This window comes from Micromys minutus (assembly GCF_963924665.1).
Source record: "Micromys minutus genome assembly, chromosome: 12".
Classification (NCBI taxonomy): Eukaryota; Metazoa; Chordata; class Mammalia; order Rodentia; family Muridae; genus Micromys; species Micromys minutus.
The window spans coordinates 30,912,197-30,937,612 of NC_137981.1; the positions used below are offsets into that span (position 1 = coordinate 30,912,197).

Genomic DNA, 25,416 nt, shown 5'->3' on the forward strand with positions numbered 1-25,416 from the left:
TGCCAAGAGTACTGAAGAAGTCATGGGCACAGTTCAACCATCACCCACACTAAAGTGGGACCAGAAGTGGAAAGAAAATCTATTCCTAGATGTTCTGTGGAGTGTAGATTAAGCATCTAGGCAAAGAACAGTTAACTTAGAACCACCAAAGCCTGCGTGGGACACAGATGAAGTTACTAACATGAACTAAGAAACCTCCATCTGTGATGTGATACAGCTTTCCCTTGTATTCCTTCTTCAGAATAATTTCTCATTTGGTCAATTAAAAGGACGAACTATGAGTACACGCCAGAATTATCTACTTCTATCTCCAAGGAGGAAACTAATATATAACTGCAGAAAAACACTAACTAATAAGCAGAATTCAACATGAACTCAGGCCAAGTTGAACTCAAATTGCTCTGTTTAAAGACAGGGCTGAAGTAAATAAAAGCACTTCAAAGCCAATGTCCTGTTTCAGCTTGAATGTTTTATTGAGCGCACAGGGAGAGCTCTGGTCCAAAGCAGGGATGGTTAATGAGGAGAAACTGGAATTTTGGTCCATCGGTTGCTTTCTGGAGTAAGAATATCACTAAGAGATAACTATATCCACTATATTCACCCAGAAGACAGAATGATGGTCTATTTTGGAGCCTTGGTTTCTGTAAACTGAGACGAAAGGAAGGCATCCAAATGCCTTTTGTGATAACGACATGCATCCCTTCCACCGAACCCACCCAACTTAAACACAATTCCAGATGCTATTTGCCAACCCTGCTGTTGCAGCTCTTACCTTAAGGGGAGATACAGGAAGGAAGAACCTCTGGAGCATTTCCAGGATTTTTCACATTCAACTCTTCTTGAACATCACTTCGGGAAGGATGCTTTCTACTAAGAAAGACTTACTGAATTTCCTGATAATAAGTGTCAGACTCAGGGCAAAGTCAAGCCCACCATTCCTGGGCATAAATTCCTGCAGAGCTGGTTATAGCAAAGAGTTCATCTATAAACATATAGGGACTGAGAAGCTAAACCTGGGCTCACCTGCAAATGCTGTGAGTTGTCAACCATGCTATCTTCCCGCCGGCGCACTTCTTCTAATAACTGGGCATTCTTCTTCTTCTCCAGCTGTTGGTTGTGCTTGAGGTTGGCCACCTTCTTATTCTGATCTTTCATATGCCTGAGAAAAGACAGCACAGTCTGATTAAAGCATAGTGAAGGCATGTATTGTCACAACAAACTCAAGAAATACAAAGCACAGGACATCCTGGCACAGGCTCAGGAAAACAGGGGTTTCTGAGAATCCTACATGAATTGAACCACAATATCGTGACTGCTGAGCACCCACAAGTGGCAGGTGTCAGGATGACACTTGCTTGTCCATGATGAGTGAGACAGGGGTAGTTTTCCTTATCATAGACTGGTAAGCTCAGTGGCAAGACAAACATGCTAAAGAGATGCAGTTTGGGTTTCCTAAAGTTGAAGGTAGTCAACAGCATGCCACGAGAGATGCTGGCATGATACATGGACAGACTGTGAATGGAAGAAGATAAATTTAGACAGTGTGACTAGAGAAATGTTTCCAGAGCAGATCAAAGGACTTAACAGGAGAAATACCTGAGGGAGAGGCTCCCTGACAGAGGCGCTCCCCAGGTAGAAAAGTGGCTGGAATACAAGACAGAAGAAACTGGAAGGGCTATAACGATACTCCCTAGAGTGGAAGGGGCTCGAGTAAAGAGATCCCATTCCAAAAGGCACATAATACCCCGTGGTCTATGGCATGGTGTTTATTTTCTTTTAAGTAGCTGCTGTTCTTATTATTATTGCTCTTTTGGATCATGTACTTTTCCTGAGATCATAATCCACCACTTTGACTTTTAAAATAACAACCTGAAGTCTCTAATAAAATACATTGTTAACACATATCTCAAGGTAATAGTTTGGCTAAATACAATGTTGCACAAGGCCCTGGTACTTAGAGCAAAAGTTCCAGGGATGCCAAATCCTTTTAGCATAAAGGGTCAAGATGGTAAAAGACAAAGGAAAAAAGGTGGGTTAAATCAAGAATGGAAATTACAAGCTTAATGTAATTTAATGTAGACCTTTTCTCCAGAAACCTTCAGTGAAACATTCCATAGATGTGGCAGCCATTATACATCAGATAAGGAGGCAGGAGAACAGCATCCTTGTCTGGGGATCAAGGGCACAAAGAGGAGGCTAGAGAGTGAACCCTTGGCATCCTTTCTAACCCCTTCACCCTGTCCTCAGCAACCACTGTAACTGAGCCCTGGCTCCCAAGACCAGCAGACTGAAGACTATACTCAAAAAGAGAGCCAGATGATACACAGCAAAATACATCAGACTGAAACATTACAGAAGCCGACGCTTTCACAAGCCTCACGGAATGGTGCACTTCCCTCCTCCCTCCACTCCAGGAAAGTGACATTCGAGAGCAACGGACCTGTGGTTTACAAATCTGACTAGACTAGCTGACCAGCAAGCCCCAAGGACCCTACTATCTCTGCATCTACACCTTGTGGCATGTAGGTATATGTCACTACAATTGCTTTTTGGAAAAGAAAAAAAAAAAAAAAACAGATGCTGGAGATCTGAACTCAGGTTCCCATGCTTGCCAAGCCAGTACTCTGACAAGAGAGCCCCCTTCAACGCCTGGGATTGCTTATCTAGAGGACATTGTCAAAGGAAAACACATTTTATACTAGTGCATTCCATTAAATAGAACTAACTGCTAAATGCCCCCTACCAAGTACTTCCATATAAAATGGAGAACTGTTGGAAATGTTTGCATGAAGAGCTCATACAGCATGTCCTGAGTCATCCAAACACAAAGAACTCATTTCTGTGGGGTCAACAATGGCTGTTTAGTAAAAACACAATGAAACGCCAGATTCCAAGTCCAAGTGTCATTGAGAGCCTTGCTGCACTCAGAGTGAACGGACGGCCAAGGAAAATGAAGATCTGAAGTTGTGGTGAGGGGCTGTCTTCTCCATGTCCAGCCACTTCTTCCAATGCTGCTTTATTGACAGTGCAGAAGTTTTCTGCTGTACAGTTGTGAAGACTGGGGTTGGATCCCAGCACTCACTTAGTAAGCTAAGCATCCCACGCAAGCCTAAATTCTAACTCCACAGGTGTGGTGAGGACAGAAGGATTGGCCTGGGCTTGATGGCTTCCTGCCTAGTCAAGAACATGCAGGTAGTGGGCTCAGAAAGACAATAGTGAGAAAGTGGCACAGGAGGGCACTTAACCTCTCTTCTAGCCTCTGGGTTCCCCAAGATACACACACAAATAGATAATGCTACAGTCAGTTTTCAATACTGAAATTAAACTGGTCTCATAAAGGGTTATAGGTATTAAGGATTACATATTTGAATTAAATATTCCCAACGGGTCTAGAGGTTATCAATGGCTGTGACATTTGAAAGAGTGTCAGAGAAAATGAAAACCTGCTCTTTCTACTGGAACAGTCTGTAAAAGCAGAATCAGATGAAATTCTTTAAGTCCTAGTAAGATCTTGTGAGACTGAGACCTCCAGACATACACTGGAGAATTCTGGGCAGGAAGAATATATGTTCCTACAAAAGAAGAGATGTGCGCCTTTGTATGGAGGAAGAACTCAAAAGTTTTTCTGAAGTCTTAGCAGAAGCACCGAGGTGAGACTTGTTTACCTACTCACTCTTTACAATGCCTTTAAAAACGGACACTGTTCATTTGGAGGAAGGTGCAGAACTCCTGTGTGCTTGGGGGAGGCTCAATTCACAAACACACTTCAGAATTAATTTTTGGCAATATCCAAAGTACATATACCTGTTGTCCAAGTCAACCCTACTTCTAGGAAAGAAGCTCACAAAAGCAGTTGCATACAAACACAGTATGGTCACAAAACCATTTCCACCAGACCATAGTAAATGGAAACTCAAAAACTTTCACTTGTCCATTAGAAGGAAACCTACTGAAGAACTGAATGCATGTCAGGAACTGAGCAAGCTAAATGAGTAAAGCCAGAAGAAAAACTCTCAAGACGTCATAAGCAAGCAAAGCAGAGAGCAGGATGGTATGCACAGTCTTGATTATAATATATGGGAAATATAAAACCCAATTGGATACACACACAAACATAAATGGGAACTTCTGGAAATCTCACACCAGGCTACTGGGAAAGAGAAATCAAAACACAACTTTAGAATGGGACTGGGAAAAGGTAACTTCAATTCTCTCTGTATCTCTCTGTCTCTCTCTGTCTCTGTCTGTCTGTGTCTCTGTCTCTTTCTCTGTCTCTCTCTCTCTCTCTCTGTGTGTGTGTGTGTGTGTGTAAATACATACAAGAAATGCACTAACACAATAGATAGTAAAGGCACAAATTAGTGACTTCTGACCAATGAAAACATGAAGCACTGCCATCCCCAGCTGAGAAGTAGTCACTATCCTAACTTCAACATGTGTGGAGTCATTTCACCGCTTCTTGAACTTCATAGTTACCACACTGTGTACAGTCTTTGGTGGCTGACATTTTCACTGAGTACAGAACTATCAGAATCACCCACACCTTTTGGCATATGGCTGTGGACATGGGGTGAACCTGCATGTATAATTGTTTACACATGGGTCTGTGTGTATATGTGCACATGTACAAGAATGTAAATGCATGTAGAGACCCGAGATTGATTTCAGGATTCTTCCCCAGTTGCCTTCAACTGAACCCAAACTTGCTCACACAGAGAAAATAGGCAGCCATCTTGCTCTGAGTCATCCCTTGTTTCTGCCTTCCTAGTTCTGAAATTACAGGTTGGGTGCCATGCCCATCCAGTGTTTATGGGAATTCTGGGGATCCAAACCCAGATTTCTATACTTACATCTCAAGTGCTTCAGCCTCTGAGCCAGCTGCTAAGTGTGCACACACATTTGTGTATTTGTGCATGTTCATTCCTCTTTACGTGAAGTAGTTCTCTGTTTTGTGAATACTATTATAGTTCAATTGGTCTTTCCATATCCATGACTAATTAGACTATGTAAATTATTTTACTGTTATGAATGAGTAAGGAGAATAAGTATCCATAAACTGTCTCATGCCAGACTTTTGTGGAAATTCCCATGGATAAATAACCCAGTGCATATGAACTAGGAATGAAAAAGGCACAAGCCCTGTGCCCATGTGGAGAGCTCATGAATCTGTGTTTTTAGTATATATGCATTACAGTCGTTTAAAACATCATCTTCAGAACAAGATTTTCTGGGCTGTCATCAGAACTTTCCCACTTTCTAGATGAATCAAACACGTAAAGGCTTTGTGTCCTCAGCTTCTTCACACATGAAACGGGTCTCATAATTGTATCTAGCTTGAACGTGACTGTGAAGGGCTGATGAGTTAGTCCAGGTAAAATGCTTAAAACAGATGCTACCGGGTTCATTCTCTGCATAACTTTCAGCTTAATAAGAGTGTAATCGCATCTTGTGAGACACTGCACACGCATACTTAGTGTCTTAGTTCTCAAAGTACTGAGACTGCCTCACACAGTGCACTGTAGAATACATCAGTAGATGCTTTTGTTCTATGCTGAGCTTCACTGGTAGTTTCTTTCTAATGAGTTACACTCCTGGAAGCTTATCCTGACAGCAGCACTGTAAAAAAAGGTCACTACAAGCCTGAGCAAATAAGAGAAGACACTGAAATGATTGCACATGTAGATGGCCACACACACACACACACACACACACAGACAATGGACACCAACCGTCTACATTATATACAGAACTTCCAATAATAAAAGCTTTTACTTTTAACCACTGAGATGATCTCACTTTGGGGGGAGGGGCTTGTAAATACCACTGAGTAATTTAGCACAGCTATAAATTTGCAAGCGCTACCACAAATATTCTAAGGATAGTCTTACAGCGATTACAAAGGTGCTATATGTTGCAGGCAGGAGCATCTCTATGGCAGCCACTTAAATCCCCTTGTCCTCCCAGCAAAAATTCATGAGACAAGCCAAGATCTGAGGATTGGGCTGGAGATGAAGACAGAACTTTTGTCCTCTGCACACCTGGCAGCCTCACATGAAAAGTGTTTGGTCATAGTTTGGTAATAGTACATTGCTTAAGTCTTTGTCAAAGCCCATGAACAGATACCCAAGCCATCTCTCTGAACTTCCTGACTTGGCTTCTTCCTCATCCTTCTACTTCCTGTCTCCTCCATGGTGTTCAGGGATACCTAAGAACCCAGGTAGAAAGCCACTGCACAAAATGCCAACATGTTTTTAGAAGGCAGCTCATGTCCCTTGACAGGCCAGCATGCCATCTCTAGAACCAGATAACATAACCAGAGAGAGAAGGCATTATGGGGAAGGAGGCTCAGATTTGAAAGCTTGAGAAGTGAAGCTTTACAGAGGCAAAGCAGACCTCAGCTTTCCACGGGTTAGCATTAAGTGCATCTAGAAACACTTCCATAGATAAGGTGGTACTAACAGGCAATGCCTAACTCAGATCTGGAGACACTTGATTCATTCCAGGCCAAGAAGATCAAATGTAGTATCCAAAATGCCCTGCCTACAAGAAGTACAGGGGAATAATCAGAGTAGAAACTGAGGAAATGGCCAGCCAATGTCTGGCCCAATTGAGACCCATCCCTTGGGCAAGAATCAATCCCTGACACTATTAATGGTACTCGGTTACAATTATGGATAGGAGGTTCTACCAAGCAGTTGACAAAAACAGAGACCCACAGCCGAACATTAAACCGAGCTCAGAGAACAGTATGGAAGGCTTGAAGGAATGATTGAGGGCCCAGAGGAAGATAGGAACTCCACAAGTTGACCAACAGAGTCCACTAACCTAGACCCTAGGAGTCTCCCAGAGTTTGAACCACCAACAAAAGAATATACAGGGGCTGGATCCAAACCTCCCACATATATGTAGCAGATGTACAGCTAGATCTTCTTGCAGGTCCCCCAAAAACTGGAGCAGGGACCATCCCTGGCTGACGCTGGTGCCTGCCTGTAGATCCTGCTCCCCTAACTGGTCTGCCTTGTCTGGCCTGGGGGGGGGGATGTGCCTGGTCCTGCAGAGACTTGATGTGCCAGGGTGGGTCTGCACACAAGGGAGTCCTACCCCATTATCAGAGAAGGAGGGGATAGAGAAAGGGGCTATGTGTGGGAGACTGGGGAGAAAATGGGTGCCGTGATTAATTAATTAATTAATGGAAAAATTAGTACAGTAAGAAGCCCGAGACCAAATTTCTCACCATTTTCACATCAAAGCACCTCTTAAGAGGCTGATGACCTTGTCCAAGTTATTTTTACCTGAGAATGGGGAGTATTCAATTTCCTAAGACTAGGGTTCTTAAGACAGCAACTTGCACTCAGTGAGTGCTCCATGAACACCAACCAGATGACTGTGCTTAGGCTCTTCCGCAGATCATACTCACCCAGTAGCCCTTGACCTTCCTACCTAAGCCAAGCCTGGCAGAGATTACACAGCAGGGGGTAGTAATGACTCATGAGCCGAAAGAAAGACCTAGTTCCTCTAGGCATTCCACTCTAAGCAGAATTCTGAAGGGCAGTCTTCCTTCAAGTATAAGCATTCTCCTTCATTCTAACCCTGCAGAACACCACGCCACCAAAATGTAGTAGAATACCACATCACACAGGGCAGAATGTTAAAGAAAGGTGCCAAGTGGAGGTGTGAGTGTGCTGGAGATGGAGGGGAGCATATCAGATAATAGCCTCTAGTTCCCTCCTCTAGAAACATCATGGAGTTAGTATGCCACCATAGGAGGTACTATGGTACTATACTCTCTCTCTCTCTTTCTCTCTCTCTCTCTCTCTCTGTGTGTGTGTGTGTGTGTGTGTGTGTGTGTGTGTATGTATGTGTGTGTATGATTTCCTACTGAGTTTGATTATAGTTGCTTTTATAAGTATAAACCAGAGACTACTCATTGGAGTATGGGAACTTTTCAGTGTCTATACTACTAAATAAAATATTTCCTTCCCAGCACACATTATCTCTTCACAGGGAAGACTGGGGCATAACAAGGTACTTTCTCGTCCATAATTAAATACTGACAGAGACAGGAAGAAGGGAGGAGGGGGAGATATGGATACACCTTGCTTTCTCCTTTTCTTCCCTTTCATTCATCAGGACCCTTAACTTGAAGAATGGGCAGGTCTTTCAACCTTATCTTCTCTGGAAATTTTCCTGGAGATACCCTGAGGGCAAGGTAGTGCTTTGCTGATCACCAAGAGACCTTTTAATCTACTCAAACTGACAAGATTAGCTATCACTACACTAGATACTTAGCCAAAAATTGTTTTAAAATCCTAAACTAAAGAAGACTACAAATGAGAATTGGTGTCAGCTACTGACCCAAAAGCAGCATAAGATGCTCCTTGTAATAAAGATCACTTTAAAAATTAGTCTAAAATTCCAAGAGTGTGTGGGAAAACAAAATAACCTGGGTATTGCTTCTGTAATTAAATTTATATTCAATCAATCAGTCCAGCAGCAAGGACTCAGATCACTGAGATATCATGCAATGTGCTGGGATTCAGGGCATAAGACACCCACTTAACCTTCCTATAGTCTTATTAGGAAGGTCTGATGTACTTGCTCCTTTCACAGAGAAGTAAGTTGCCTCAAAGTTGTGGAATTAATTATGTCAGAGGCTCAGTTGGTCCAAACACTTCTTCCCACTTTTGTCCTTCACATCTACTTTGTGTCAACCAAGAAGAGACAGAATTGTAGCATTGCTTCCTATTGTGTTCTGTACTCTAAGCCAACTGGAACAAGGTCTAGGAAGAAGCCAAAGGGGATCTTAAGACAAGGCCTCGGTGGTCCAGCCTCTTTAAGCATCATTGAACTGAACAAGAGGACCTCGGGCATCAACTTGATGGAGTGTTAGAGAATTAGACACAAAGGAAATAGTCATCCCAGAAGGTAAGTTATCCATGAGGGAGTGTCAGGATTCAAGAGAGAGAGCCTAATAGTGTGTACTTCACTATTCCAACAGTGTGGTGAACCAAGGAACAAGCTGGTTCTTAAACATCACATTCTGAAATGTCACTATCCTAAAGACTTTGGTTCCTGTTGCACATACTGATTCAGAGACAAGTATGAGAATGACAAAAAGGAGTGACAATAAACAACAACAACAACAACAAATAGATGATCAGGTGAAGAAGCAAGAGTAATGCTGATGGTATTTAATAGCTCCTCTGTAGGTAGATCTCCAGGAAGCAAAAGGCGAACTCAAAACAAGAAAGATAAAACTCTTGCCATATTCCTACTTCATATCTCCTTTGGCACACCATCTGCTTTTCAAATAACAACAAAAACATGGAATCTGAATACTTGAAAATCAAGCATTCACATAATTGCCACAATTCTACGGAGCATTATATTCTTCTAGAAGCCCATTCCTCTGCTGTTAGACACAGGCACATTAGGGCCAATTTGGTGGAGTGTCAGCTGTATTTACAGTTTGGGGTAATATAAAAACATATGGAAACTGTGAAAATTGACTCCCAGGAGGCTAATGTTAGAGGAAACCAACATTCCACAGTCTGGCCGAAGGTTGGGGCAATTTGCCCAAACAATATACAAGTAGAGCAAGCCTCCAAGCGTAAGGGCACTTGGTGTGAGCAAGACCTATTTTTACTGCGTCCAATCTGGGACTAGGCTATGGGTAACTCAGACATAAAATAGAGGTAAAAGCAGGTAACAATCTTACATGATGATTTTTCAAATGAGAGCAGAGAAATAATGTGCTGGAGTTTTGATTCTTTGCTATGAGAAATCAATTGGAAAAGGCTGGTAAATAATAAAACTTCTCTCTGTTTTCGGAAGTCAGAGTGCATATGAAGTGCTGTGCTAAAGGCTGTAAAACTATCTCTGCTGAATGAAATAACATTCTGACATGGAGAAATGTTTTATTCCCACTCTACACATGAATAAATGGAAGCTTACAGAGGTAATTTGCAGCACGTTGTACAGTTTCTAAGTAGGGGACACAGAATACCATTGTTTCTCAAATGCCAGAGACCACAGTCTTATCTGGAATACTACAGAAACAGTAAAATACATAGGATGCCTTGGCCACAAAACTATGCAGAGCTTAATAACCAGCCTAGACACTCACTGGAGAATGTTGACCATCCTTTCCTCTATGGAGAAAGTAAAGCCCAGCCTCAACACAGCCAGTTGTTCTGTGCATTCTTTGGAGCCTTTTGTCCCACTGAGGTGTGGCTTCTTAGACTATCCCAAAAATAATGTAGACTGGTACTAAATTTGATATACTGAGGCACGAAAATTGCTATGAGCCTACCATCATCAAACAGCACTCAGCTATGCCATTACAGCTTCTGTGGTTTGGTAGCACAGGCATGGTCTGACCAGGCTGAAATCAGGGTACCATCCTGATGACATACTCCTCTTAGCTTTAATACGGAGAGAACAGAATTCTAAGTTCATCCCATTTCCTGGCAGCTGCAGGCTGCTCTCAGTCCTGAATGATGTGACAAGTTCCTTCGCTTGTGGTCCTCTATTCAAACAGTCTACAATATGACTGTTATGCTTTTTTGTTTTGTTTTGTTTTTAAACTAGTAGGAGCATCACTCTCTCCAGTCTACTAATATGGAGTCTCATATAACAATGGGAATGACACTCCAACACCCATGTCACATAGCATATCTATACAAGAGAGTAGATTTTGTCCCCTTGACCTTATTCTGTCCTCTGGATGCAAGCCATAGACACTGTCCATGTGCAAGTGGAGGGGGTTATACAAGGATGGGTATGAACACCAGGGGATAGAAACCATGGAAACCCTGTTAGAATTCTGTCTCCCTGAACACTACTCAACTGAGTTATGTACTACCATGGGTATGGCCTACTTCTATGCTTTAGTCAAGCAGCCAAAATCTCTACATGGCTAATAAGTATATAAAAATCACTACTGGATCCATAGAACTACTTCTTAAATATCACTTGATATTTTAAATGTAAACAGTCACAGGGTGCTAGTGACTGCCACACTGAATGGCAGACTTGGACATTAATTACTGGGAAAACTACCTGCTCATTTTGAATCTTGGCTTTTGTTCTATTCTGTCAAAAGTTCTGTAATCTTTTTACTGTTAATTTCAAACAATTTTAGGAACTACTTTCCTCAGTATCTACTCAACAGAATTACTACTGCACCGTATTCCATTGGTCCAAACATCTTCTAACCACTTTTCATCAGTTCAACCTAAAGAATCTTAAAGGCCTAAGTGGTTGCTAAAAAGGAATTACAGCAATTTATGCATCCTTAGGCCTTCCCAAATATTCATCCCCATGGCAACACACTACAAAATAAATGTCTGTTCTTTCTGTTCTTCTCCATATAACTCAAACGTCTTTGCTTACTCTGATGTGACTGAGTACAACTCACTCCACTTCCTCAGAGACAACCTCAGCACAGCCAAGCACCTCCAATGCCACCATAGCGTCGTGGTCTCAATGTGCTGTGTTCTTCCTAACTCATGGTTTGCAGGTGGGCATCTAGGATTACTAGTTCAAGATCTGTTCCTAACTACAATCAAAAGTATTAAAAAGAGAGGAAAAAGAAGGCCTGAAATCCTATGAGACCTGAGATTACAGGCAGGGCATAATGCAATAGCATTCCTCAGAATGTTTAATATCATAGACTGCCTTCGAGCTCCAAAAAGGAGACAGAGCATAGTGCTTACCACTCACTTGACCAAAACTGATTTTTCTTCCGGAGTTGTCTGAGATATCACATCTGAGAAGTAGATATTTGGTTGGCTTCCTAAACTTGCCAGTGTTTCCACTCCATGGGCTTGCCTCATCCACCATCAAGAAAGCTGTCTAGTTAAACTTTGTTTTAAACATTTGTGCCTAAGTAAGTTCTCTGTTTTAACTGAGCAAGATTCCAGGAGATCACATTTCATCTGCAGATTATGACTTTCTATTAGAAACACAGTATGTGATAAAAAAAGTGCTCATCAAAGGTATTCTTGGATTGCCAATACAGCTCAGGTTCGCTTACTGCAAAAGCTTTAAGAATGGAGCGCCATCCCTGGAATCCAGATAAAGGCAGATGGAAAAGACATCCTCCAGAAAGTTGCCCTCTTGCTTCCATAAACACTATGACTCATCTACATACACAGCAATAAATACATAAATAAATTTAAAGAATACTCTTAAGCAACAACAACAACAAAATGTCAACATGAATTTCACAACTAGGACTTAGTTAGGTCCTGGGTGGCTACATATAAAGAAACAAGTGTGTGCAGCTTCTCCGTGCACCAGAGGACGATAGCTACTCAGATGAACCCACTAACCTGCACACTTTTGTTTGGCTGCTACAATGAAGATCCTCAGGCCTTCAGGGATCTGCCAAGAAAGCTGGGGGGGAATCAGTTTCCAGGGTTGAACAGTTGAAAATACCCCAAATCTATTCCCTTTGTTCAAGACCCAAGTAAGCAAGCAGCCCCATCTTGTTGTGGTCCAGTAACGTTCATACTAATCAAGTGATGGTTAGTTCTGGCTGTTAGCTCGACTAGATTAAAGAATGCCTGGGGCATTGGAAACCACACATGAGAAGACATTTCCACACAGGACTGACTGAAAAGAGATCTGCTCTGAATGTGGATGGTACTACTCCGTGGGCTGAGCTAGATCCCAGATGAATAAAAGGGAAAAAGAGAAAGCAAGCTGGATGTTAGCACATTCTCTCTCTACTTCCTTTCTGCCAAGCTATGAGATGAAGAATCCCAACAGCACTGTGATTCCCCACCCCCATCCTGCCTCTTCCACTAAGATGGACTACATTCCCTGAAACCACAAGCTAAAATAAATCCTCCTTATCTTAAGTTGCTCTTGTCCTGTATGCGGTCATAATAGTGAAGGGTCATAATAGTGAAGGGTACAATTAATAGTGAAGGGTACAATTAATAGTGAAGGGTACAACTAATAGTAAAGGGTACAATTAATACTCTAAGAATTTGGGCACAGTTAACTTCCAGCCTCTCCTTAAGAAAGTACAGCACTCACCAAGACAGATTCACTTGGATCCAGCATCGGCCATGCTTTTGCTAGGATGAAACTGTAGGGTCTGCATGGACTCCAAGAGCCTCTGAGATAGGACAAGTGGACAGTGAGGGGACAGTGACTTGGAACCTGAGAATGTGTGGTCACACCTCAGATAAGGGACTTCTTCATTGGAGAACCTGGGGCAAGCAAACTATTTCCTCCTTTATAAATATGCTAGCTGTGAGAAGGATATGGGCAGTCACACAGTGTTTAATCAAGGGAGAAATGAAGGAGCTCATACATGAAAAGTGTGATTCGGTGGGGTTTATAAGTGCTACCTTACAGTAATTTTAACAATAAAGAAAAGAATAACAATATCTTCTGCTCTCCTCACAGCTGGGCTGGTTTACTTTGGGGTGGTGGATTGCTCTCCTTGAACACTGGTACCTGTTAGTCAAAGCTGCTGGAAAAGAGGTTCCTATCCTCTCAGTCCTGCACCCCAAGACTAACATTATACTAGGAACATGGCTCGTTGGAAGTCTTAGAATATCTCATAGCCAAGTTCAGTATCTGTAGTCACAGAGTGAGTGAAGACTTCCAACAGAGACAATGTGGCTCGAAAATGCTGGGAATGCAATATCAGCATGGAAGGCAACACTTTCTATTTTCTTACATTCATGGAACAGGCTTCTGTTCTGCAATGTAAGTGAGAACCACTCACTGCCCAGTCCTAAGATACACTCAGTCTACCTGTCCCTCCTGTGAACTGTACCAAATGCTTCTCAATCATGATTTCTCTATCAAACCACTGAAATCAACCAAATTGGGCAAAAACAACCAAAAAACTCCAAAGGCTGGTTTTGACAACCATTTGTTTAAATGAAGATTCTAAAGAAAAGAGAACATAGATTTCCTGCCTTTCTGGGAACCCATCTGTGTCTCTGATGAGCATACATAGCAGACATCACCCCCTAACATGCTTTACTTTTCCAAACAAGACCATCATTTTCCATAATAGAGCCAGCCAACACTCTCCTCTCTCTCTGTCTCTCTGTCTCTCTCTGTCTTTCTCTGTCTCTCTCTGTCTCTCTCTCTCCCCCCGTTTCTCTCTCTCTTTGTCTCTCTCTGTCTCTCTGTCTCTCTCTTCGTCTCTCTCTGTCTCTGTCACACACACACACACAACACATTAAATTTTCACAATTTCCCATGTTCTTTCCAGATGGCAGGGATTCTAGAGCCCACAAGCATAAGGTGGCCCAATCTATGAGAATGTCATTATCTAAAATCCATAGAGCAGCCCATAGGAACCCCAACGCAGGTTGATAAGATGCCATGTACAATTTGTACTCATATGCTTTAGGATTAGGCAATGTTCATTATCACATATAATATACTATTTGATCGTCACAACCATCTTATGGCCTGGATATTACAGTTGGGCATTGCTGAATGGGGGAGAAATGTCCTGGGAAATGTGCTACTAGGCAATCTTGTTATTCTGCACACACCATAGACTACATCTGAAAACCCCTTTTAACAGTCTGCTGTACTATACAGGCAACTGTATGATAAGCTACAGAGGATATCACATCAAATGTGAAGTCCAGAACTATCCAACATGCCATTATGTGATGTGTAACTGTGGAGGTGAATGAGGCTGAGAAGCAACGCCTTTAGGTGCTGATTCTGGATAAAATCCATGCCAGCGTCTACGCTCCAAAGCTCATGTGCTTTTCCTTGCTGGCTTTGCTATCCTCAGTTCTATCACTTGCTACTTTCCTACTGTCATGGCTTGCCAGAATAGCTGCCTCCACCAAGAATGGGTAGTTGTAATGGTGTTCCTCTGTAACTGCCACTGCCACCCTCCAGGACCTGCTTTAAGTGCATGCTCCTCTCACCATGTTCCCAGCCGCCTGCCTGTGGATTCTGTAGCTTCTTTCAAGTTTATCTCTCTCACATGCCCCTAAGCAATGCTTGTGGAAGCACTTGCTCCTAAGGCAAAGTCTCTGTCTGTTCCAAATGGACAAAAGCCATCTGAGGCTCTGAAGATGAGCATAGTAGACCCAACATCTAAAGGACCCTTTATCCCATGAGTGCCTGGAGACTGGAGATGATTTAAGTTGGGTGGCATTCCTATAGAAAATTGGTTATTAACTGTTACTATAGCCTCATATGAAATGAGAAACAAGAAACAACTAGAAGACAGATTGTATCTACTGCTTGTGCTGTGCCAGTAACAATAAGTTATGTTTAAATTTACTCTTGGAAAAGTATTCTCGATATTAATTATTAAAAGAATATAATTACCTAAGATTTAAGATAAAGCAGCAAAGAGGAATTCCTATGCCGAAGCCTGGTCTCTTGCTCTCATAAGAGCTCAGTCTCAGATGTCCCGCTGCAGATCTACTTCCTGATGCAAATCCCATTCCTTCTTGAACATTACAAAATCAAAACTCATGCCTCCAATTAGAAACAAGAAAGGTTTTCCTGTTTCTCAACTGACAAATGATAAACCTCCACAAAATCAACATAACTGAAACCCAGGCTGTGAGCGAAGTAGCAGTCTATGGGCCGTGGTTTGCATATGGCCCCAGTGTCCACATGTTAACATTCCATCTCTGGTGTGGAGGACTTGAGATATGGAGAGGATAGTCGTGCCCATAGGTACCATCCATCTGAGTGGGCAGATGCTATTAGCTTTGCAGAGGATCTGACATAAAAGGATTCTTGTTCTGTCTCTTGACTTTCTGCCTTTAGCCATCAATAACACTTTGAGAAGGCCTTCATCATAATAGATGTCGATACTTTGACCTCTCAATCATGAAAAACAAATTTCTTTTCATTGCAAATGACCAGTTTATGACACTCCGTCACAGTAGCAGTGAAAACACTAAATCTTGAAAAACAAGGTATGATGTCCCTAAAGCTTTTAGAACCCAAGTTCTACATTGCTTTTATTTTTAATGAGATCATTTGAATGTCTACTTAAAAATGCATATTATGTTTATAAATGTTTTGCCTCCCTGTGTGTCTATGTGCCATGTGTGTGCCTGGTACACAAGGAGGGAGTAAAGGGCATCGGATCCCTTGAAGCAGAAGTTACAGGTAGTTATTGGCTCTCATGTTGATGCTGGGACTTGATCCCAGGTCCTCTGGGAAAACAGCTAGGGCTCTCAAACACCAAGCCATGTCTCCAGCCATGAATGCTTACTTTCAAAATATTATATCTGAATATAAATGTTTTACAAAGATAAGGCCTCTCTCTCTTTCCAACATGGAAGTGAAATGAGAAGGGTTATGATTTCCTGACTACCGGCTGCTAGTTTCTTCCTGGCTGTGTGGATAAAACAGATTAAAGGAAAATGCTGGCCACACCTAAGAAGATAATGACCCAATAATAACAATCATCATCATCTGGGCAAATGACCTGTTGGGAGTGGAATATTCTACTACAAATGTTTATGAACAAGGAGCATCTCCTGAGCAATTTAATGAATGGAACTTTTCCATGAAAATATACCTTGATGGAACTATTCATATGTGAGCCCATAAATGGCAACAACTGATTACAAGCTTCAGACCTGCGTAGTTCACTGAACTACTTCTCCTCTGACCACTAAAATCATCCAGACAAATTCAGCCAGAAGAATAAAGTAACTAAAGAAAGTCACAATCACAAGAAGTTGGCGGTCAAAGTGCATGACCTGCACATCAGAATGATGCATGCTTATTTGACACTATAGACTCTCCTCTACTTCCCCCTTTGATGGGCCAGTGTGATTCCCACTGACAATAATGAGAGATATGTGCTAAAAATGAATAGCTGCTAACCCCAGCCATCTGTGCATTCCTGGTACAAATAAAAATGAATGTCATCACCACCCTATTGGATTTCTTGGTAATGCTCTTTGCTGATAAGAACTTTGAAGGAAAAAAAAAGCTTTCTTTTTCTTGCTCATACAAAGCATGCCCATTGCCCTTGCTACATAAAGAAATCCATTCTATTCTGAATCCAGGCAGACCCTAAGACATGGGGTGAGATAAATCCATGCTTATCAAGATAACTGTTTCCCCACTCACTATAAATTGAGACAAAGTATACCCAGACTCAAATGATTAAAACGTCCAAATTCTTAGCAGGTTAACTCATTACTTTTTGTCCTTCTCTTGCCAGTCTTGAAAGCTAAGTAGCTGTCCTGTCCTAAGAGCCTACAGCTATCACTTTTGAACAACTCTCTTGCCCTAGGACTAAGCTAAAATGGACTTAATTTGTTTTCCCTTTATGAATCACTGGCTGTCAAGATTTTGAGAAAGGTCTTAGGCTTTAATGGAAACCTTTAAAAAGAAAGATCATGTGCTAGTGAACCCATGAAGGAATGCATGAAAGCCAGAAAAGCTGGATGACAGAGAAGCCAGAAGTCAGAAATTGGAGAAATATAGATCTTTCCTCAGTGTTTACATATGGAAAGAGAGGCTGGTGTGACGCCATCTCAGCCAGTGTCTGCAGAAGAGAGGGTATATGCCATTCCGGGGCCTGGAAGTTCTGTTCTTAGTTCTCCTAGCTCATCTGCAGTGTGCCACATTTCCAAGGGTCCCATCACCTGCCCCTTGGGGAGGGGACTTAAGCTCTGCTTCTGAAAAGTCCAAGGATTAATCATCAGGTAGATAGATCACCCTTCCTTCAGGGGCCAACACAGAAGGCAGTGGCACTTGGGATCCTCCCTTAGGTGTGATCATTAGATCTAATTTTATATGACATTTGATGACAGAACTGCTAAAAATATTTATTAGCTTGGCTAACAACTAAAGAAAAATGGTAATCACAGCTCCCTGGAGAGGCTCTTTAAATTTCATTTTATAGCACTATAAAATGAGGCCATACCCTGCACATTTAAATGGGCAAATTATCTGGCTGGAAGTGGCTCAGAGTCTGAAGTTCAACTGTAGTCAGTAGACAAAAAAAACTGCTAAGGGAACATTCAAGGTCAGGGTCCATTTTAAAGACATTGATGGTACCACCAAAAGATAGCAAGAAATTACTTCATACATGTAACTACCTGTATGAGTGCCTATATTTAAGGACTTAGTATTTTTGGTAGGCAGCTTATAATAAATCATTATACCCACAAAAAGCAGTGCCAATATAAAGCCATTAACTGATCATTTATAAGTAATACATTTAATTATAATTAAATAAAAATCCCCCAAGAACATCATTCTTAACCTTTTTGAACTTTCACTAAAAATATTATTAGGTATGTGTACTGGTTGGTTTTATGTCAACTTGACACAAGCTAGAGTTATCCCAATGAAAGGAACCTCAGTTGGGGAAATGCCTCCATGAGATTCAGCTATAAGGCATTTTCTCAACTAGTGATCAAGGGGAAGGGCCCAGTCCATTGTGAGTAGAGCCATCCCTGGGCTGGTAGACCTGGGTTCTATAAGAAAGCAATCTGAGCAAGCCAGGGATATAAGCCAGTAAGTAACATCACTCCATGGCCTCTGCATCAGCTCTTGCTTCCTGACCTGCTTGAGTTCCAGTCCTGACTTTCTTTTGTGATAGACAGAAATGTGGAAGTACAAGCTGAATAAACCCTTTCCTCTCCCACTTGCTTCTTGGTCATGATGTTTGTGAAGGAATAGAAACCCTGACTAAGACAAATTGGTACCATGCGTGGGGTATTCCTGTGGAAACCTGACCATGTTTTGGGGCGGACTGTGGAAGGACTTTGGAACTTTGAGCTAAAAGAGTCATTGGCATATTAAGAGATCTATGGGAAGTTTTGCAGGAGCTTGGCAGATAATGTTGAGAACAGTGCAGAAGATAGATGCCTGGCTTGTGAGTTTTCAGAGAAAAGATTAAAGACTATTATCAGGGATGTTGCTGTTTTGATTGTGAAGATTCTATGGTTTTGGTTAGCTGGGGCTGATGAATCACCTATGATTAACAAGGTACCAGAACTACTAAAGCAAAAACTTTTGCATAACTGGGACCATAGATGCTGATCAGCTGGAGCTGAGAAATTAGTGGTGATTAAGAAAAGACCAGTATCACTGATGTGAAATCTGGAAAATGTTTCCTAGGAGCACAAAGAAACTGTGCTCCAGAGATAGCCAAGGTTGTACCTCGGGCTGTGGCTGGCCTTGGTAATTTGTAAGAGTCACCCAGGTGCTTCTGGTTTTGAAGGAATGAAGGGGTCATGAAGAGCAGCTGAGGCTTGGATCTATGAGAGGCCATGAAAGGTCATTGGTGAAAGTGCAGGTTCAGTTGCAATTAGCACCCCAGGATTGACAGGCACATGCCAGTGCCATGAAATGACTACCAAAAACAGGCAGCTGGAGCCTAGAAGACAAGGTGTGTGCTACAAGCGGCAGAGCTGGAGATGTGACCCAAGCCCTTAAAGGAGCCCAGAAGTTTGTGAGTGGTTTCCAGACATTGGATGCTTAGAGTTGGATTTTGCTTTTGACTGTGACTGTGCCGTGATATTTTTCCCTCTTGAAGGAGGAAGTGGAGACCACAGTTAAGAGACTTGGAACTGTAAAAGACTGATTTTTAAGAGACTGACTTATTTTAAAAGAATTTCAATTTTAAATGTTAGAATTTGTAAAAACTGTGGCACTGTTAAGGTTATTTAGATCTTGGGATGAATAAGAAAGTAAGGGGTGAGGCTTGATGTATTTGTGTGTCAAGTTGACAAGAGGTCAATTGTACTGGTTGGTTTTGTGTCAACTTGACATAATCTGGAGTCACAGAGAAAGCAGCCTAAGTTGGGGAAATGCCTCCATGAGATCCAGCTGTAAGGCATTTTCTCAACTAGTGATCAAGGGGTAAGGGCCCAACCCACGGTGGACTGGTAGACCTGGATTCTATAAGAAAGCAGGCTGAGCAAGCCAGGGGAAGCAACCCAGTAAGTAACATCCCTCCATGGCCTCTGCTTCAGCTCCTGCTTCCTGACATGCTTGGGTTCCAGTCCTGACTTCCTTTAGTGATGAACAGCAATATGAAAGTGTAAACTGAATAAACCTTTTTCTCCCCAACTTGCTTCTTGGTCATGTTGTTTGTGCAGGAATAGAAACCCTGACAAAGACAGTATGAGACAGAATTATTTAGCAGAACACATTAAAGACAAGTGTAAAATTGTCAGTATGCAGGAGAAAGTAAAATATGAAAGAAGGATTAGTATCCATAACATATAAAGAGCACAACTCAACAAAAAGAAAAGTAATCCAATTAAACAAGAATGAAGAAGTTTAGAATACTTTTGTTTTCTTTTTAAAGAAGATATTCAAATGGCCAGTGAGACTATGTAATACTCCACATCCTTAATCATCAGAGAAAGCAGATCAAATCAATTGCATACTCACTGAGATGAATAGAATCCAAAAGATGGAGGACAACATATGTGGGTGGAACTGGGGTGGACCCAGAATTATATGTTGCTGGTGCAAACAGAGAATTGAAAAGATACTTTGGAAAAAGAATTTGCTGTTCCTGGAGAGTTAGTAAGAATCACCACAGAATCATTCCTCCATCCCAATTGTCATGGTAAAACAAGCTACTGTTTTCATAACTAAAAAGAGACAAACCAAAGGCTGATCAAATAGATCTACAAAATGTGGTGTATCAGCAACGTAACATTATTCAAGAAAGAGGAGGGAAGGACTAACACATGCTATGATATGGATTAAACTCAAACAAGGCATACTGAAAATATAAAGGGCCATCAAGAAATATTGTGTAATATGTAATTCGGAGTATATGAAATGTCCCAAATACACAAGGCCAGACAGACAGAGAGCAGATCAGCTGGCAGAGGTTGGGAACAAGAGGAATGGCTAAGGAATGGGTGAGACTTGGGGGGCAAGGTAAGGGGACTGCTACTGTATATGCTGTGGTTCTTTTCTTGTTGATAAAATTTTAATTCCAGGATTAGATAATAGTGACAGTTGTATAACTTTTTAAACATACAGCCACTCTCAAACAGTTTTATGTTCTAGGCACTGGAACTTTTAAAAACCACACATGCTAACACTGAAACATTAAATAGGACAAAAGAGTCCATAAGAAATTGGCTAACCTCTCGAGGTATCCCAGGGGCCACTCCCACTGCTAAGAAGGTTCCAGTAATCTTTCTAGAAACATTTTTTAGGCATAGGGCAAATATAAACACCTCTAAATTTACAGAACCCGATGCTGTAAGATTTGTATGCCTTGGGTGTTGTACATGTCAGGGACAGGCATGGCATGCAAGAGACTGCCAGGGGATGCTGATGTTGAGAGAGAAGTTGCCTCTGTGAACCTGATATCACCTTCTGGAGAACTGAGGATCTATACAGTTCTGGAATATTCAAACACTTGTTGAATAACTCTGCCTGGAGATCCCATGCACAGTTTTGTATATTCCAAACTAAATCTCCCCTGCCGTATCTCCAGAGCCCAAACCACATCCTCCTTCTACACCCTACCTCCATCAGTCAACCCAGATTAGAGAACCTAAAGCCCTTCTTCCTAACACATCACACAGGGAGGATCACCATTTTCTGCTCTGTCATTAAAAAAAATGTCTACCCATGTTGACCTTTTCTTTCTTTTCCTTTTTCCCTACCATCTTATGCTTTGACAATGAAGTAGCTCCCATCTGGTTTCTTGATGCTAATCAAAGTACTTAGCCTTCCAGATTTATGTATCAACAAATTACAGAGCAATGACCATGAGCTATACACTGAGAACCCAAAGCTGAAGAAGGTACTGCTTCATTAGCAAATTCATTGTTGATTGAAAGGAAAGAGGCATAGAAGCAGAAAATGTAATAAGGTGACTTCTACAGGAACCTCAAGTACATCAGAATGCAAGAGGAACCCCTCCCTACCCTTATTCTACTTGAAAGTAATATATAAAGAGGGAAATCATGATGAACAGTCAATAAGAAGATAAAGGAACATTTAGGTCATGTTTGAAAAAGTATATTCTGATGTAAATGGACAAGAAATGACTGGCTGGTGTAGAAAATGGAAAGAAAAATCAGTACAGACAAACACCAAGTGGGAAAAGAACTAAGGAAGATATGATGGCCATTGGCTGTGTCCTCAATGCTCAACAGAAAGACAGAGGCAAAGAGGTCATGATTTTTAGACCACTCAGAGATACACAGTAAGTTCTAGGCTATTCTGGGAAACATAGTGAGACCCAGTCTTCACAAATAAACAGTAAACAAGTAAAGAAATGAGAAACAGCCTGAAGAGATATTTCAGTGGGTAAGAGTACAAAAACATGGAATCCGATTTGAGGTTCCAGCATCCACATAAAAAGATAACCTAACAACATGTCCCTGTAAGTCCAAGGCAAGGTCGGGTCTAGATAGAAGGATCACTGGACTGGCTGGTTACAAGTATAGCTTGGGTCCAGTGAGAGACTATTTCAAAGGTGGTATTTCCAAGAATGATAGCAGGAAACCTGATGTTCTTCTCTAGTCTCCTAATGTATGCACATAGCTGGATACATTGGGGAACACACACACATACACACACACAAACTTTTTAATTTAAACTAACTTAAAAATAAGGGCATACAATGAATCAACCCAGACCCAAAGTAGGACTGGAGTGTGAAGAGCCTCGTATGCCTGGTAGGGTAGTTGTATATAGTCTATCCATGGAATGGAACAGAAGAGGAGGGCCACGGGAACTTCTATTCACTGAGCACTCACATTGACTTTATACAGACTAGAGATAGACTATCACTCTAGCCCAGTGGTTCTCACCCTTCCTAATGTTGTGACCCTTTAATGTAGTTCCTCAAGTGATTCCCCAACCATAAAACTATTCTGTTGCTACTTCATAACTAAAATTCTGCCACCCTTATGAATCATAATATAAATATCTGTATTTCCTGATGGTCTTAGGCTGCCCCCAAAGAGGTCATGACTCACATGTGGAGAATTACTGTTCTAGAAGTTCCTCTCCGTGATGGTAGGCAGGACTTGCTAAGGCAGGGCAGCTCACAACACAGCAGCTAGAAGGCAGTAATAGGTATACCTGTGGTGATGTTGATCCTGGGAACTCTGGAGGGTTCATGGGATGGTAGCACTCACATTTGGGACAAGTACTCCAGGACATGCTTTAATAACCTCTCGGATGCATTCTGTTCCAGCCTAGCTCACATTCAGGACCATGACGGCACACAGAAAGCAATCTAGAGTACCTGGATGCTCATGCCTCTTCCTCTTAGACAGCCTGGGTTCAAATTCAGAGCAACCTTGACTAGATTATCAATAACCTCAGGAAGCCTGTTTATTCATTTATCCATGCTAATCAAGACTTCCTATGGGGTTGGCATGGTGATTGTAAAATTAACACTTTACATAGAGATGGCGAAGTTTTCCAAGAAGAGAACTTAAAACTATCTTTTTTACAAAATTACATCTGAAAATGGGGTCTAATTATTTCTGAAGATAAGGGCATGACACATTGCAAAAGTTCGTCTCCTGGCTCCTGAAAACAGCCTACAAAACAGCACCTAACACTAAGGCAACTGAGCAGAGTGAACTTAATTTGCTTTGCCTCGAACATCTTCAAAGTCTGCAGGAGAGCCAAGGGTCCCTGGGAGAGAAGAGCCAGCTAGCAGCCCACTGACACACAGCAGGCAGCAGGGACCTCCCACTCTCCCTAGCAGCCCAGATGGGAGAAGCCAGCACAGACTCCTTCCATCAGGAAACAGACAAAGCCATTAAAGCTTCAAAGTTTAAAGTTTAAAAGTTTAAAAACAAAACAAAACAAAAGGCCCAAGCTTCATAAGAAAAAAAGAGTACACATCTCAATGGCAGGATACCTACCCTCTGACCTAAGACAAAGACAGCTCAAGGGCCTGCCCTGGGAGTGGGCCCTCCATTCTGTACTGCCAGCCCTCCCACTTGTCTCGGGCAAGATCAAGGCAGAGGCAACCCCCCCCTCGCTGCCGAGGGGCGGGGCCAGCCTCCCCACAAAGTTGTTTTGTTTTTACTTTGTTTCGTTTCCCCAAAGGACAGTCATCATACATCACACCAGAGGCCTTATTGTTCAGCGCTTTATGCTGCAGGGATTCTCTGATCACACTGTGTGGGGCCATGTAGAACTGTCCCCCCCCCCAAAAAAAAAGATTCCTGGAAGAAGCAGAAAAACCCCTCCTAGAAATACATCTTCTCTCTTGGCTGCTGCCCCAGAATCCCCGCCGGGAACCATCTTAAGCAAGCAGGAGGATGGATGGCCCAAGGTCTTCCCCCATCTCTGCCTTTCATGAATCTTGAAGTAGCTCCAAGGCTGATGACTGTCTTACACAAAGACCCTGCCTCCATGGAGGCTGCTGGCCAGGTCCATTCACACTCACTTCAGAAAGAGGAATTTCACATTCCTGCTCCAGAGAGGGTGAGGACCAGACCCGCAGACCTGAAGAAGGCTGCTGGAAGTGCCAACACAAACAGCTTCTCCCATTATGAGGCGCTTTCATCAATGCTCAGCATCCTTTGTGTTACAGAAACAGATTTCTACCCCAAAAGAAGCACATTAGAGAAGTCCCTAAGGTTCCCAGGGTGCTCGGGCCAAACCAATTCATACAAATGCAAAAATGGAGTAGGACACAGCAGCGGTTGGTTAGAGGCAGGCTGGGGATCAGGCTGTGTGGGAAGGCTGCTACCCTCTTGGTAGCTGTGTGAGAGTGAGACCTTTACTTCTAATCCTGAGCCTTGGTTCCCTCCTTGCAAAACACCCTTCATCTCTCATGAGGGAAGTGTGTCTTATAGAATACAGAGCACTGTTTCCAACATACAATAAGCACTCAGTAAAGTCATTCCTAAAGTCTGTGACTGACAACTATAGGCTGCTGAAGAAGTGTGTCCCCCGCGCCCCCACACTGCCCCCATCAGCACACAGGGCTGCTCCAGGCTGATTTCTGTCTCCCACATCACAGTTGATGTTCTTCCAACATGACTTGTTCTTCCAGAAACACAGAAAGTATAAAACAAAATTCTGTGTCTTTGCTGTTGTTTTCTTGCGGGGGGGGGGGGTTGTCTGTTTATTTGTTTGTTTGTCTTTTAAAAAGGAGTAGATATTTCAGGGCTGGAGTGATGGTTCAGGAATCAGGAGCATGGGCCACTCTTCCAGAGGTCCCCGGGTTCAGTTCCCAGCACTCACATATGAAAGTAAAAGTACATACTTTCTGTCTTCAAAAGTATGTCCTCATTATCACTATGGCTCCTGTCATTCCCTCCTGGGCACATCCTGTTTGTCCATCCCTAGGCCTTTCCATCTTTAGTTTCTTCTCCCTGCCCTCCATCTTGGAGAAGACACAGAGCTTACGGCCCTCAGAAGACTCCCGTAGCTTCTATACTCAGAACGTTCATAATATCTCCACTGAGT

General features: G+C 42.2%; 1 protein-coding gene across 1 annotated transcript in view; it reads right to left on the minus strand.

Annotated features, from left to right (window-relative positions):
- The window catches only part of ERC2 (ELKS/RAB6-interacting/CAST family member 2), a gene marked incomplete at its 5' end in the record, with an annotated part of 796,341 nt that overhangs the window by 380,991 nt on the left and 389,934 nt on the right, over nt 1–25,416 (minus strand). The window contains one exon of the mRNA XM_080926404.1: nt 1,024–1,159. Within this exon, the coding sequence (XP_080782530.1) occupies nt 1,024–1,159 (136 nt within the window). The remainder of the gene's footprint in view (nt 1–1,023; nt 1,160–25,416) is intronic.